Here is a 17,166-nt window from a genome sequence, read left to right on the forward strand (position 1 = left end):
CTATCGTAGCCTGGAAATACAGTGTGCCCGGTTCTTAACAGGCAATCCATTATTTAATTCCATGAAGATTTCTCTTTGGTGACCTAATATTATCTGCTTGTTTTATTTGGTTAAAAGCCATAAATATTACTCCGACAGTCATCAGGGTGACTCATCAGGGACTAAACTGAAGCCAACTCTGGTTGGGTGGAGATACATGCAGAACAAACTTTAATAACTATCCTTTCTACTTAAGCCATTATAAAGTTATACCTGAAGCCCTGGGAGAAAATTATTTCTTACTGACAAAACCCCTTCCTGAAAACCTTCACTATCCCTTCCACCCTCTAACCAGAATTCTTTCAGATGGGTCAGGAACATGACTTGTACTGATTCTCGAAAAGAGCAGTCCTATCCATACGACTCTGCAGAACTTCAGAACACCCATCAAACTGACTTCATTTGAACTGTGAATATTCAAAAAGGTTCAAAAAAGGGAAAAGTCCGAACGGTGAATAAAAGAAGCACAATCATGCCAAACTGTGTCAGTGCTCAGGAAAACCACGCAAACCCCAGCACAGGAATTGGTTTAGTCCGAGAAACCTACATGCGTGTCAGTAGTGCAACTCGACAAGCAAGACCTTAGGTTCGTGAACTACTCGAAGAAAGTTCAATGCGATTCAGGTTCCACCCAATTCCTTCCTCCCACATTTCCTTAATCTTTCAGCTCCCAAATAAGCCAATTACTGGGAAGAATGAGGGACCTGGTGCAAACACGGCCCCCTTATTCTTTTTCAACTACGTTCAAGGTTCTGAAAGAGCTCTTACAAGTGCAGGCTTATTTCCTCTCAGCAATCTTCCACTAATACCCATCTGAATCCAGGAGAAGATTCCCCCCCCCCATTTTTTTCAAGCAAGACTGCATGATTTAATGCAACCAGAGTTGTCTTTTTTTTACAGACAGATGTTCCCTGCTTTTGTCTCCTGCAACAGGGAGAAGATATCCCAAAGGACGTGTATGACAAAGGAGACAGCGGGCACACCCTAGTTCTGTACTGAGCGCTTTCATTCATTTCCATCCAACCTTGAGATGGGAACTCAGTACACGTTGCAATTAATTAGAGATTCTTAGAGACTGTTTTCCTAAAACATCTAATCCAAACTCTAGAACGTGAAAAGCAACATATATTAATCCAAGTTATTGCACACACGCACACGCACACACACAAACAAATGAATAGTCACCACTGCATTTTTTTTTCAGGCCCTCAATCCATTTCTCTCCACAGATCTAGACCAAATTAGAACTCTAGACTGCAAACAAAGAGTAATATCTTATAATTAGTGTACACTACTTTCAGTCTACCTGTTTACACTTCTCTTCCAAGTTTCCTTCGCCAGGACCTGACGATGCTGCTGTTGGTCTAGCTGGCATATCCTCACCTACCCAACTATGCATGGTCTGAGTTCGACAAATAGGAAAGGGGACATGGTTTAGTAGAAGCAAGCACAAGATTTTCAGCGACCAGTACCTAAAAGGCAGTATATACTTTTAAGTGTGCAAGAACTACATCTTCAAAGCAGGTGAAGCTTTTCCAATCTGAAGCAGCAACAATTAAATAGGCCCATAATCACCATGCCCTTTCAAAGTTTAATTCTGCAAAGGAGCTTCTCTATTATTTTACTGCTACTTAATTAGATTCCATATCCTTCTGATACTCATGTAGCAGTCAACAGACTTAAAGGTAGTCTTATTATTCCCAATAATAACCAGAGCTGAAATTTAGTTTCCTTTTTCTCTCTTTTTTCTGGAGGAGAAAGATCAGGCAATTCGGACGGCAGCAACAAAACATTTTGCTAGTAACTCCAAAGTAAGAGGACCTCAAAGGGTTTCACAGGATTATGCAGGAGCTAGGTTAATGCAAGCTGCAAGAATTTCTAAGGCAGCAAAAGCAGCACCAAATCATTGTAAGAATGCCAGCAGACTGGACTGCAAATCTAAAACATTTTTTATTGACATGAGTTTTCCAGAACAGGACCTGAATCCCATAGAGGTTTTCCACAGATAGTAGAGCACAATTTTTTTGCCAGCTCCCCTCTCCTGCTGCAGACCTCCAAATCCCCGTTGCTGCTTCTGTGGTCTCCCTTCTGCATCTCATGTGGAAGTGCATCTCATGTGGTTGGAGGGACTGTAGCAGGAAGGGAAGATGTGCCCCAAGGAGAGAATTCCATCCTGTCTTTCAAAAGCCTCCATGGAATCCAAGCATCTATAGATATTTTGGTCCTATATCTTGAAAACTGTGGTGCTAAAGATGGGAGTTGCCTACGTATATTTACCATATAATAAATCCTGAATTCTCTGACAGAACAGACTTACATATGATCATACTAAGAATTCAGAATGGGCATGAGCTGCATTTTTGTGGTTTGGTTCATGATTTGTGGCTGAAGCAGGAACCAAACCATGAACTGACATGCTGGTTTACAAACCAAACGAGATTGTACAAATTTGTTAGTGATTTAAATTTCAAACCCCTGCTTTCTGCTCCCCATGGCTTTTTACCAGAAGCAGAATGCAAGGGTTTCCAAAAAGCTGAATGGTGAGGACTGCCACTCAGCTGTTTCGTTTAAATGGTTCTGACCCATTTAAACCCTGCTTTCTGCTCCCCATGAAAAGCTACAGGGATCAGAAAGCAGGGGCTTCCAAACAGCAGAGTGGCGGGGACTGCCACTCAGCTGTTTGGTTTAAATGGCTCTGAGCCCTTTAAACCAAACAGCTGAGTTGTTTTCCATGAACAAACTGCAATGAACTGTGAAGTTCATGACCGTTCATTTTGTGAACATCGCTTCACAAACCACAAACTGGCCAAAATTCACGACAAACTTTAATTCATTAGTGGGTTCGTGCCCATCCCTAATGTTTCATCCAGGTATTTTTCAGGAAGCTCCCAACAGGCTATGAAGCCAACAGTCTAACTCATTAAATAAAGACTGGTATTAAGAGGTCTACAGCCTCTGAAGATGGAAGTTCCATTGAGCTATCTCAAAATCTGAAAGATATATTCATGAATTTGATTAATTTATAAAAAGAAAATTATTGGAGTGACCTTATCTTGTGACAATGCATTTCATAAGGTGATTATGGTTTTCTATGGAGATTTAATTTCTTCTTTCTGTCCGGAAGCGACTTCCAAGACAGGTAGATCCTTTTTAATAACCGATTATTTATAGAACTCAAGACATATGGACTGACCAACATAATTCTTGAACTTCACCCTCAAAACAAAAAAATGAGGCCTTGTTTTGGAAACAAACCTAAGAACAGAAAGATCCTTATATTTTAATAGCATTAAAACAAACACGTTTCAAATACTTATGAGTTTTCTTAACCTTTTTTTCCTCCACATGTTCGCCAAAGGAGAGAGATACAAATTACTATGCTTGCTTTACATTGTCTCTCAAGGAACCAATCCTTCAATTCATATCAGCACTTAGAATATATTCACACATTCAATAAAAAAAGAGGAGAAAGCGTGGTTTCAGTGTCACCTATGAAAATGCCCTGAAGGTTTTCACGGAATCTTGGAGCGATATGCTACAATACTGAAGTGTCGTTCAAGAAAATGCAAATCAAAAACCACATGCCGAGGAAAAAAAATGTTTTCCCTCATACTTCATTCTTGCATTTGATCACACAGACGTCAATGTTATACTGACAAAATGTTCAATGAGCACACACAAACATTCTGTCAGCTTCTGTTATATCATCTATACAATGCTTAGAACATTCTGAGCTACCCCACAGGCTTGTTTTGAGGATAAATTGGACAGGGGAGAACAATGTATGTTGCCCTGAATTCCTTGGTGGATGAGTGAGATAAAATGTACTACATGAATAAGTTCAGTTAACTATGAGAAATATTACAGTCCACTTTAGAACTCTGCAGCAAAGTCAGAAGTATTTTCTCTATACTGTATTCATGATCAATATTTTCCAGACAAATTCTGTTGAAGTTTCCATCACTAACAGGCAAGCATGTTTAGGAAACTAAACGACTCCCAGCCCCTGGAAAGTTCTGTGAGCAAAGCTTAGCTTGGATTCCTCAGGTAACTTTGCGCAGGAGAAGTTTTAGGCTCCTTTTACATGGATGTTTTGTTTGCTCTATTAGCTTCATTAGACTGAAGACAACCAGGGAGCAAGCCTTTTCAGCAATGGCCCCTCGATGGTGGAACCAACTTCCAGAGATGGTGCGAGCCCTGCGGGACTTGAATCAGTTCCGCAGGGCTTGCAAAACCTTTCTCTTTCAGCTCGCATTTAAGTCAGGACCTGACCAAATTGACTAAATTGTTTTGTAGCCCTAACCATCCTATGCACAACTGTGACTGACAGTAATGATTGTATGACAGTATGTATAATTGTGATTGATAGTAGTTATAGCACCTGTTTTATCTATTTTAATTAATTTATGTAATTGAAATGTATTTTAAATCATTGTTTATCTTGTATTTTATCTAAATCATGGCGGGCCATGTCTGTGAGCCGCCCTGAGCCCGCCTTTGGCGGGGGAGGGCGGGATATAAGAATAAAACTTACTTACTAATTACTACAGCAATGTTTTCCGGAACATCCACACAACATCGTTCTTTCTTCATTCTGCTTCCCCCTCTATTTCACTATGATCTTTCTTAAACTACTTTGGTACAATCTTGTAGGAAAGATTCAGTTAAAATATCGTTGCAAGCTGTTTGGATGACAAACATGTATTTTCACCGCTTTCATTCATACCATTTCCCTCGTCTGAATCCCCTGCAGCTGCCATTTCTCCCATCTTGTACTATGAAAAGCATTTTGGGGCATTTTTAAAAAAATAACATTGAAAAAGTTAAAATGCAACAGCAATTTGTCATTTAGTGATTCTTTCTGAAAACTCCCAAAGGCCATCTGGGGATGTGTAAGGATAAGAATGACAGTTGTGTGGGTACAGAAGCCAGAAAGTTGCAAGGAAAACAATCCTGTGGGTGCTCTATTGCATTTACAGAAACAACAGAAGTAAAATTCTATGGAAATAACCACCCTCCACTACTTATCCTGCTCTCCTTTCCTCCACACAGTAGGATCTATCATTTGGTTAATAGATTTTGTTCTTTAAATTGGCCTTTTAAAACAATTTCCAACAATACCTTTTCAGCAGCAATACCATTTGTAAAATTAACAAGCCAATTATTTATAAAGGAATATATACATCCCCTTTCCACACATGTACATATTATTTGTCTTAAACACTAAAGTGGGTGCAGGAGCAAATTGCCCATTAAGGAGACTGAGAAAAGCCTGAACTTTTGCCAGACTCACAGAAATAGGTAGCTATAAGCTTCCACGTCCCACCCCCCACTCATCATACCGCTTTCAACTTTTACCTTCCTTCTCTTGAACTGAATAAACTGCACAGTGAACATGTTGGACTATCTGGTGCTTGATGTAACCTTTCTAGTGTTGTGTATTACTACTATATGTCTGATGCTATTCTGACTGCTCAAGTTTCCTAACTCTCCAGCACAGTTGTTTGTGTAATTCTCCTCAATAAACTTGGTTTCTCTTTGCATTCTGTCCAGATTCTCAGCATTCCTTCCAAGCTTGTAGAAGAGCCTGCTCACTTTGTTAGGGGATCCCCTTATAGCCATGTGTGTGCCCAGATTGGGTGTGCTCCCCATTTAGGATAGAAACGAGAGACAGAAGAAGAAAGATTTTTTCTGTACACTCAGAATATTTTAGTGTGGATTTAGGCTGAAGTGCAAAGTTGAGCACATTTACATTGACATGTTTCTACTATATAAATGTTTCCTTGAGCATACATAGTAACAGAATGGGGCCACCCACAAATGAGGATTTGGGGGGGTTGGGTTTTTTTTGGGGGGGTGTATTAGGGATTTCTCTCTAGATTTGCAGAAAAAACAGGGTTGCACTTTCCTGTAACTGCTGCTCATTGAGTGGTCTTCTGTGCAGGTACACATGGGGCTGCAATTTTGTAGGCCTGCCACAGAAAAAAACTAGTGAGCTACAAAAAGAATTTTCCAGACTTCCAAGAGTACTTTCTTCCCTCCCTGCTCAATGTGATTTCCTGCCCCAAAATCACATGATATGGGAGTTGTGAGCACTCTTCACTCAGCTCTCCCTTCACTGCCATATGAGGCAATATGTAATGAAATAGCCCACAGTGGGGAAAGGAGGGAGGGGTGTGTGCCTGCACAGAAGACCACTTGATGAACAGCAATTACAGGTTAAGTGCAACCCTGTTTTCATCTTTGTGGCTTCTGTGCAGTACCATGTGGGTGAATAGCAAGATCACTTACAGCAAATGGAGATGGGTATGGGTGTAGTCAACAGAACATTGATTGCAGCACTGCTTTCCCTACAGCAGCCTCTCTTGAAGAGTGGATATCCACTGTGTAGTGTTTCATGAATGCTGAGAGCATGGACCATACTGTAGCTCTATAATTGTCTTCAAGGGACAATCCAGCCATGAAAGCAGCTGAGGAGGTTTGTGCTGTGGTGGAATGTGCCGACTGTGCAAGAGAACAATCATAGCCTCAGTCTTTGTAGGCTGACCTAATGGCTGTTGCTATCCATCTAGGTAGTTTGGGTGGAGAATGATTTGTCTCTGTTATGGCAATGGTAACAAATAAATAGATTCCTGTATTTTCTAAAAAAACCCAGGTTGCTTACTGTAGCTGATGGTCTTTGAGTGGTCATCTGTGCACTCACACCCTTGGGATTCCAGGTTCCTGCGCCAACTCTGACTGGTACTGAAAAACTCCATTAGATGGATTTTTGTGTCCCGACCACTGGGCATGCTCACGGACCTTACGGTGAATGCCCAGTAGGTGGGGCACCAAGATCCCGCCAGTTTCCTTCTGACCGCTGAAAGCGATTTAAAAAAAACTCTGAAGAACTGCCAGTGGAGGGAAGGAAGGGCGGGTGGTGTGAATGCACAGATGACCACTCTAAGATCATCAGTTACAGGTAAGTAACCTGTTTATCTTCTTCGTGGTCTCTGTGCATCACACCCTTGGGAGAGTAGCAAGCTAAAGTTTACCTGGAGAAGGGAGCTGGCACTAGACGACTGCAGCCTGAAACACAGCACATCTGACATGCATGGGACCCCTCTCATGCACATCCAAGGTGCAATGCTTCACAAAGGTGTTCGAGGTCGCTCAGGAGGCTGCTCTGCAGATGTCTCTGAGGGGCACCCCTTTGAGGAAAGCTATGGAGGTAGCCAAAGCACGCGTAGAATGAGCTCTAGGAGATCCAGGCAAGGGGCGTTTAGCCTGCAAGTATGCCAACTTTATAGTCTCCACAATCCATTTTGACAGTCTTTGCGAAGAGACCTGCTTTCCCTTAGAGGGTCCCAAATAGCACACAAATGAGGGGACAAGCGAAAATCCTTAGTCCTGTGAAATTAAAAGGACAATGAGCGGTTAATGTCCAACATGTGCAGGGCTCTTTGTTCCTGATCCTGTGGAGAGGGGAAAAAAGAGGGTAACATAGTCTCAGAATGCAGGTGGAACTCTGACACCACCTTAGGCAAAAAACGAATATCCGGAGCAACGGCAACCCCTTGGTCATGAAAACACAAATACGGAGGTAATCACTACAATTACTGATTGTAATGCCGAAAGCTTGCTGACCCCCATAGTAGATGTGATTGCCACCAGGAACACCGCCTTCCAAGAAAGAAGGTGTAAGAGCACAAAGCCATAGGGTCAAAAGGACGATGCATAAGTCTGTTGAGAACCAAGGGAAGATCCTAAGCCAGAACTAATTGACGAGTTGGAGGATGTAGGCGTATAATGGCCCCCGTGAGAAAGAGAAGCCATCTTTGAGATAGCTGGAGAAGAAGTGGGAACCAGGGCTGCCTGGGCCACCACGAGGCCGTCAGAATGCAACGGGGCCATTCCCTTCTGACCTTGGTCAAAACCCTGGTTTAACAGGGGAATGGGCGGAAACAGCATTCAGGAGGATGCTGATGCAGATGCAAGTTTTGTCCATGTGTCTATTATGACTTCCTGGATGCCTTGCAAAAAAGACAATGACACTGGATCAGCCTCTGAGTTGAAGAGGATCTTCATCAGGGGGTCCTTGGCCTTGGGTTTCAAGAAGAGGTACTCAGGGGTTGTTTTGTAGAAAAATAGGTTATGGAGCTCATCCAGGGATTGTTATGAGGCTGCACATACCAGGAGGTGGAACTCTCAGAGAGGACCAGGAGGTGGAACTCTCAGAAAGAGGAGGTGGAACTCTCAGAGAGGACCAGGAGGTGGAACTCTTAGAAAGAGGAGGTGGAACTCTCAGAGAGGTTCAGGAGCTGCGCTCTTGTAAGCTCCCACTGAATCTGAGGCCTGGAGGTACTCAAGATTAAGGGCTTAAGCCATTCAAATTAGTTGCTCAACATATTATAGATGCATTGATGTATGTATTTGTATTTTATTGCAGGATTTTAACACCTACGTTTACTGTATGTTTTTTTTCTGTTGTAAGCTGCCTTAAGCCCTGCTTGCAGGGAAGGGAGGCCTAAAAATGTAAATAAATAAATAAATAAGGCTTAAGTTCATCCATTCGTGAAGGAGCTGAGGGCTTGGCAATTTTATCATCCAGAGATGTTAGGGATGTCAGTTCCAAACTTTTGTCAAAGTCTTTGTCAATGCTGATGTCAGAATCGAACCACTAGGAAGCAGCATCGTATCAGCGGTGGCATCTACTGTGCCTAGGGATGCTGTCCCTCAACTTGTATGAAGAACGGTACCATGGGGAAGATACCGATGATCTCAGGATCCCCACTGCGGTAGGGACATAACTGTCATTGGTAATCTTGGTGTTGATGATGAGCAGCCAGACAATGCAGGTCAGCGGCGCCTGGGTCCTTGTGAGTCCAGAATCCTGGAGAACAGGCAGGAATTGGAGAGCCTTTTGTCAATGTGCTGGGTCTTTTTTACTTTCTTTGCAGGGGGCACTGAGGTAGCACAGGCCCTGGGCTCTGCAGCATGGGAGGGGGGAGGGGCTGGCATAGAGCTTACTGACAGAGCTTTTGCAGAAGCCTCCCCTTTGTCATGCTGTGCTGACTGGAGACTTGGAGCCTACAGAGCCCTCTCCTAGAGTGCAACTTTCAGGCAGGCTGCATGGCCGTCTCGTGCCTTAGGAGTTAGATGATGCCAAGCTTGGCAAGTGGCAGTATTATGGCCCACATTGAGGCACAGAAGGAACGAAGAGTGTTCATCATTTTAGCCCCAAATTCAGTACATTTTTTTTAAAAAGAGAGCCATCATGGAGTTATTTAAACGAAAAACTTTAAAACAGAAAAGTTATTTATGGAGAGCCAGTTTGGTGTAATGGTTAAGTGTGTGGACTCTTATCTGGGAGAAGCGGGTTTGATTCCCCACTCCTCCACTTGCACCTGCTAGCATGGCCTTGGGTCAGCCATAGCTCTGGCAGAGGTTGTCCTTGAAAGGGCAGCTGCTGTGAGAGCCCTCTCCAGCCCCACCCACATCACAGGGTTTCTGTTGTGGGGGAGGAAGGGAAAAGAGATTGTGAGCCACTCTGAGACTCTGTCCTTGAATGGGCAGCTGCTGTGAGAGCCCTCTCCAGCCCCATCCATCTCACAGGGTGTCTGTTGTGGGGGAGGAAGGGAAAGGAGATTGTGAGCCGCTCTGAGGCTCTTCGGAGTGGAGGGCGGGATATAAATCCAATATCTTCATCTACCTCACAGGGTGTCTGTTGTGGGGGAGGAAGGGAAAGGAGATTGTAGGCCACTCTGAGCCTCTGTCCTTGAAAGGGCAGCTGCTGTGAGAGCCCTCTCCAGGTCCACCCACCTCACAGGGCGTCTGTTGTGGGGGAGGAAGGGAAAGGAGATTGTGAGCCGCTCTGAGACTCTTTGGAGTGGAGGGCGGGATATAAATCCAATATCTTCATCTCCCTCACAGGGTGTCTGTTGTGGGGGAGGAAGGGAAAGGAGATTGTAGGCCACTCTGAGCCTCTGTCCTTGAAAGGGCAGCTGCTGTGAGAGCCCTCTCCAGGTCCACCCACCTCACAGGGCGTCTGTTGTGGGGGAGGAAGGGAAAGGAGATTGTGAGCCGCTCTGAGACTCTTCAGAGTGGAGGGCGGGATATAAATCCAATATCTTCATCTACCTCACAGGGTGTCTGTTGTGGGGGAGGAAGGGAAAGGAGATTGTGAGCCGCTCTGGGACTCTTTGGAGTGGAGGGTGGGATATAAATCCAATATCTTCATCTACCTCACAGGGTGTCTGTCGTGGGGGAGGAAGGGAAAGGAGATTGTGAGCCGCTCTGAGACTCTTTGGTGTGGAGGGCGGGATAGAAATCGAATATCTTCATCTGCCTCACAGGGTGTCTGTTGTGGGGGAGGAAGGTAAAGGAGATTGTGAGCCGCTCTGAGACTCTTCGGAGTGGAGGGCGGGATATAAATCCAATATCTTCATCTACCTCACAGGGTGTCTGTTGTGGGGGAGGAAGGGAAAGGAGATTGTGAGCCACTCTGACACTCTTCGGAGTGGAGGGCGGGATATAAATCCATTATCATCATCTACCTCACAGGGTGTCTGTTGTGGGGGAGGAAGGGAAAGGAGATTGTGAGCCGCTCTGGGACTCTTTGGAGTGGAGGGTGGGATATAAATCCAATATCTTCATCTACCTCACAGGGTGTCTGTTGTGGGGGAGGGAGGGAAAGGAGATTGTGAGCCGCTCTGAGACTCTTCGGAGTGGAGGGCGGGATATAAATCCAATATCTTCATCTACCTCACAGGGTGTCTGTTGTGGGGGAGGAAGGGAAAGGAGATTGTGAGCCGCTCTGAGACTCTTCGGAGTGGAGGGCGGGATATAAATCCAATATCTTCATCTACCTCACAGGGTGTCTGTTGTGGGGGAGGAAGGGAAAGGAGATTGTGAGCCGCTCTGAGACTCTTTGGAGTGGAGGGCGGGATTTAAATCCAGTATCTTCATCTACCTCACAGGGTGTCTGTTGTGGGGGAGGAAGGGAAAGGAGATTGTGAGCCGCTCTGAGACTCTTCGGGGTGGAGGGCGGGATATAAATCCAATATCATCTTCTTCTTAAAACAGCTCACTGAGGCCAATCTGAAAGGGTAATAACTTTGTTTCTATTTTTTTTGGATTTACCACAGAAATGAAGAAGCTCACTTTTTCACATCCTCTCTTGTTGGTAGTGAAAATATAACTGAGGGGAGAGTGCTCCCCCTTACCATATCATGTGATTTTGGGGTGGGAAGTCAGACTGAGCAGGGAAGGAAGGGAGCACTCTTGCGAGTCTGGAAAATTCTTTTTATAGCTCACTAGCTCCTCTCTGTGGCAGGCTTGCAGAAGCTACGGAGATGAAATATTATTTTGTGGATTAAAGAGAACATACACCCCAACAGCCTGATGAGCGCAATGTTATGTACCACGCAATTTTAAGTGACTTTTAAAGGTGGGGGAGAGGGTAAATTGATCTGCCTTAACAGCTTTGCTATCCTGGAGGTGGAGATCCAAACCAGGGGATGAGAACCACGAGGCAGTCCTTTAATCCTAGTCTCCCCTCCCAAATCCTGGCTGCAATGGACTTTTATGGACTCAAAATGCTTCAAGCTAAAAATATCCAGAGGTGGGGTGGGAATCAGGATCGGAGGGGAAATACTTCCTCTGATCTTAATTCATTGCACTTTGCCGAGGACTGAAGGGGAGCAGAACCTCTGACAGTTTAGAATGTTTTCAAATCAGGGGCAAGGAATGAATCTATGGCTAAAGGATAAGGGACAATTTTTATCACCACCCCAGACTCCTCCATGCAACATGGAAAGAAAGAGGTAAAAGTACTTCTACTTGTAAACAAAGCTCAGATTCAACGCTGCACGAACAGCACTCAGGCCATAGCAGCTGGAGCAACTGCATTACAGTTCATTTGATGAGATCTGGGAAGCTGCTTCACTGAGTATGAGAATTTAGCAGTGCTATATTACATTACACTATAGGGGGAAATGTCCTGCTTATTTCCCCTCCCTGTTGATTACTTACCAGCTGCCAATTTATAAGAGGTTACTATGGTCGAATTTATTTTTTTTAAAAAGACTAGCAAACAGCCTCCTTTTATGGACTGCTGAATGTTAGCATCCAGAATTCTGTACTGTAAACCAGCCACAAATAAGACTACATTTTGAAAAAAAGTTAATTGGAGTTGCCTGCTGATTCCTAAGATAAGCAAGCAATACACCAGAAGCATGCATGTGAACTGCCTTGGGACACAGAGGGCTCATGTCCTGAGGCTAAACTCTATTCAGAGTTAGCCGATTACATACTCACCTATGTGGTATGAGAGAGAGGTATGTCCCCTTTCATCATGACTGAGAAGTCCTTCCAAGGCTGAAAGATTTCCTAAATTGGGGGCTTGTGTGAAAATGAAGGAAAGACCATTTAATCCCCCTCAATTCTTTCTAAATTTACCTTCTCTATTATCTCACTGACCTCCAGTAGAGTTTCATTTGCACCTGCAGTCACGGAGACTCAGCTGCACAGTCCTATTTTTAGTGCAATAGCAAGTTCTATCGTATGTGCAGCACTAAGAAAATGAAGTGCTCATGGGCCTCTGGAAAAGCAACTTTCCCATTACTAAAGAGGAATCACATTTAGGTTTAAGGGGCAGAGGCTGATAAGGCACATGGCATGTACCCAGGCATGCTCATCTCTTCTTAGGAATTAAGCATCAATAACTGGAGCCTCCAGGCAAAACACCTTAAGTCTTCTAATGCTAATCTTGAGAATGGCTTCCTGCTGTAACCATCTTTATCAGCATTTTCCAAATTTTGTCTCCTCACAATAGCATTGTAAGCTGTCTTGCCTGCTTCAGATCAAAGTTTAGTTGAATCCAGAACTCTGTTTCCCACGTCAATCATATTCTACAGGGCAGCTAACAGGCAAGCCAAGATGGAGAAAGCTATCCCTTGTGGCTGATCACCACCATCTGGCAGAAAGAGGGATATTGCCTAGCCGGACATAATTGCAATGAGTAACTGCTAAGGCTCAACATACAAGTTATGTGGTACTCCACAATTCCTTCCTCCATTTGTAAAAACAAAAACTAGCTTGAGTAGCTGGTTTCCTATTAGAGGAGGGGCATTTTGGGGAAAAACTGCTTCATCTCCCCCCCCCCCCCCAAAAACTATTAAAACCATTCTTCCCCAAAGTGCATAAAAAAAAATCTTCAGAAGGTTCTAAAATAGGTAGATTCTAAAACTGCCAAATTGGACTGGAGTCTTTATTGGGTATTTGCTGTTGTGATTGCTTTTGAGACTCTCCTCCCCCCGCAAGACTGGTCACAATCACCTACCCACGATTAGGAAACTGGGAGTATTATATCTACACTAGGCAACTGAATTGGCTGATTTCATTCCTACAGTACCTGAGAGTATATTTTCATTGATTCAAGAGTATTTCCTTAGGTGGTTTCAACCAATTTACATCCCATAGATCTTTTTCCAAAACATGCTTCGTTTATTTTCTCTCACACTGAATATTAACAACCTTCTTGCTGCTCTGAATCCTTTTCAGCCTGTTCACACGCCCTTGCTCATCAGACTCACAACCACAACTGAATGACTTAATATTAAAGCTACATCATTGAGTAGACCACTTATCTAGCATTAAAGAATCTTACTAAAATCTTCTATTTTCTAAAGATCTCTTAAATGCAAAAAAAGCTTGCACAGGGAACTGGGTAAAATTCCCTGATGCACACACCTGGCAGACAACAAAAATCACCAAAGCCCGGGAGATGCTTTCCCTGCAATCCCTAAGCACTGAGACTATCGAAATGCTTGTCTGAGGGGTTTTCCCCCTCCCTTACTATCCATATATACTTTGTGAATGACGTGAGGGAAAATGGAGACGGAAAAAAATATGTAAACTCCTCTCAGATGCTCATTGGAAGTACTACAAATAGAATTTAATTCAAAGAGCAGTTAGGGAGGAGGGAGGATTTCACAATATTTTTTTCCCTCTTTTACAAAGCATGCATTTAGGCAATGTAATTTCCCTACTGATACTGAATTTTCTCACAGGCAACTGTCTCGTCAGTTTCGGAGTGCTTGTTAGCACCTTTCATCTTTTCTCCTCTGAAGCCCAAAGGCATTTGCCCCTCCATACTGGAACCTTATTGACTTAACAGTTGCCAAGACTGTGCTACCTTGTGTGCAACAACAAGGACACCTAAAGGCAGAGCTCTATGTCATACACTGCTATCATTTCACTAGCAAATAACCTACATCAAGATTTTTGTTTTTTTCCACAATCAGAGAGAGAAGTAAATCAGCACAAATATTTGGGAATGGGAAGCACAGCATCACAAGGAATAGTCTAACTTTTCCGGTTCTTGTTCTGTAACTTCATGTACAATTTCCTTGTTAACATCTTTGTCTGGGGCTTTGGCTTGAAGAAGAAGAAGATTTTAGATTTATATCCCGCCCTCCACTCCGAAGAGTCTCAGAGCGGCTCACAATCTCCTTTACCTTCCTCCCCCACAACAGACACACTGTGAGGTAGATGAAGATATTGGATTTATATCCCGCCCTCCACTCCGAAGAGTCTCAGAGCAGCTCACAATCTCCTTTACCTTCCTCCCCCACAACAGACACCCTGCGAGGTGAGTGGGGCTGGAGAGGGCTCTCACAGCAGCTGCCCTTTCAAGGACAACCTCTGCCAGAGCTATGGCTGACCCAAGGCCATTCCAGCAGGTGCAAGTGGAGGAGTGGGGAATCAAACCCGGTTCTCCCAGATAAGAGTCCGCACACTTAACCACTACACCAAACCGGCTCTGCCTATAATTTTCATGGATGGAAGGAATCCTGATGTCGTCCCCTCAGCCCAAAATGCTACCCCTCAACTGTAATTCCAGGGGATGGAGAGTCAGATCATTGCTGTGGTAGGGGGGATTAGCAGAACAGAAACAGAAATTTTAACTGAGATCCCTTTATATGTAGCTACGTTATGAACTGTACTTTTAAATCCCTCTCTGTCTCTATCACACACCCCCACCCCCACCCCCACCCTGAGCCCATTATGAGAAAGGGCAGAATATAAGCCTACTAAATAAAATAAAAATATAAGCCTACTAAATAAACACACACACAACTGCTCCAGATGCCCTCCCATGAATTAATTCACATTGGGTCCAAAAATGTTATTTAAAAGCACCTAATCATTTTATCTAGAAGAAAAGACAGGTTGCTTACCTGTAACTGTAGATCTTCGAGTGGTCTTCTGTGCATTCACACTCATAGGATAGAGCGCCTGCGCCGATCCCCGAATCGGTACCTAAAAAGCCCGGGATTTTTTCGCGCTCGGCACCAGCGGGCATGCGCAGGCATCCCAATACGCATGCTCGCCGGCGCCAGCGCAAGGATCCTGCCAGTTCCTTCCTGACCGCTGGAATCCCCTACTGGAGGGAGACCATCAGCAGTGGGGAAGGAGGGTGGGTAGTGCGAATGCACAGATGACCACTCGAAGATCTACAGTTACAGGTAAGCAACCTGTCTATCTTCTTCGTGGTCTCTGTGCTTCACACTCATGGGAGATTAGCAAGCAAGACATACCTGGAGGCGGGAAGACGGTCAACCAGAAGAAACAGCTTGCAGCACCGCAGCCCCCAGACGAATCCTCTGCTGAGCATGCACATCCAGCACGTAGTGCTTCATGAAAGCATGCGGAGAGGACCAGGTGGCAGCCTTGCACACATCCATCAGGGAAACGCCTTTCAGGAACGCCACCGACGTCGCAATCGCTCTTGTAGAGTGTCCGCGAATGGGCCCAGGCAACAGCTTCTTTGCCAACAAATAACACAGTTTAATAGTCTTAGTGAGCCACTTTGAAAGCCGCTGAGATGAGATTCTGGAACCCAATTTAGGAGCAGCATAAGAAACAAAAAGATGCTGGTCCTTACGAAAACTCTTGGAGTGACTCATATAAAACAATAAGGCACGCTTAACATCTAGAGCATGCCACCTACGTTCCTCATCCGAGGAAGGCGTAGGATAAAATGTGGGCAACCAAACTTCTAAGTTAAGGTGAAACTGAGAAACCACCTTGGGGAGAAAAGAAATATCAGGAGCTAAGGTCACTCCAGACTCCTGAAAAACTAGATATGGGTAGTCACAACGCATAGCCGTGAGCTCCCCTGCACGGAGTGCTGATGTGATAGCTACCAAAAAAGCAGTCTTCCAAGACAGAAGCTGTAACGAGCATGTGACCATTGGCTCAAAAGGACGCCGAGTCAGCCTGTCCCAACACTAAAGTCAAATCCCACAACTGTGGGGGTGATCTCGATGGAGGATGAAGCCTAAGCAAACCCTTCAAAAATCTCTTAGAATGAGGGTGTGCAAAAACTGAATGCCCCTCAACTGGCTCATGGAACGCAGATATCGCTGCCAAATAAACTTTAATGGAAGAAACAACAAGGCCAGCATCCACCAGAGATAACAAAAATTCAAAAATCACCGATAGTCCCACCCTTTGGGGTGAGACTGTAGGATCAACTAAAAACTGAAGAAACTTCCACCACTTCCTATCATAGGAAGCGCGGGTAGATAGCTTCCTACTGTTCAGAAAAACGTGTTGGACTCTGCTGGAGAACTCACAGGGTCGATGAACCACGCTGTCAGCTTCAGGTGAGGCATGTTGTGATGGAATACATGCCCGTCCTGAGGTCCGGTTCTGCCGGAAACTGAAGGTCCGGTTCTGCCGGAAACTGGAAGAAGGCCCCCCTCGCCAGTTGGAGCAAGATCGGGAACCAGTTCTGCCGAGGCCACCACGGAGTCATCAGGATGCAGGATGGTCTCTCTCTTGCGATCTTGTTTACAACTCTTGTCAGCAGTGGCAGAGGTGGGAACAGATATAGGAACCAACCTTCCCATGGGAACAACAGACCGTCTCCCAACGACTCTGGATCCGTGCCTCCTCTGGAACAAAACAGAGGGCACTTCTGGCTTCTGGCTGTGGCAAACACATCCACCTGAGGATACCCCCAGAGCTGAAACACGGGTTGAAGGAAGCTCCACTGTATCTCCCACTCGTGAGGGGAAGCTGCACCCATGCTCAGCGAGTCTGCTTGCAGGTTGAGCACCCCTAGGAGGTGCGCAGCCT

The 17,166-nt window shown here is 44.7% G+C and overlaps 1 protein-coding gene across 17 annotated transcripts in view; it reads right to left on the bottom strand.

Moving 5' to 3' along the window:
• CLASP1 (cytoplasmic linker associated protein 1) overlaps positions 1–17,166 on the bottom strand; it is a 400,778-nt gene that overhangs the window by 98,681 nt on the left and 284,931 nt on the right. For 9 of the 17 annotated variants that reach the window (XM_060262849.1, XM_060262857.1, XM_060262852.1 and 6 more), the window contains one exon: positions 1,346–1,441. The exons of the other annotated variants lie outside the window; for them this stretch is intronic. In XM_060262849.1, coding sequence (XP_060118832.1) covers positions 1,346–1,441 — 96 coding nt within the window. The remainder of the gene's footprint in view (positions 1–1,345; positions 1,442–17,166) is intronic. 17 annotated transcript variants of the gene reach the window in all.

This window comes from Heteronotia binoei, chromosome 21, assembly GCF_032191835.1.
Source record: "Heteronotia binoei isolate CCM8104 ecotype False Entrance Well chromosome 21, APGP_CSIRO_Hbin_v1, whole genome shotgun sequence".
Lineage (NCBI taxonomy): Eukaryota > Metazoa > Chordata > Lepidosauria > Squamata > Gekkonidae > Heteronotia > Heteronotia binoei.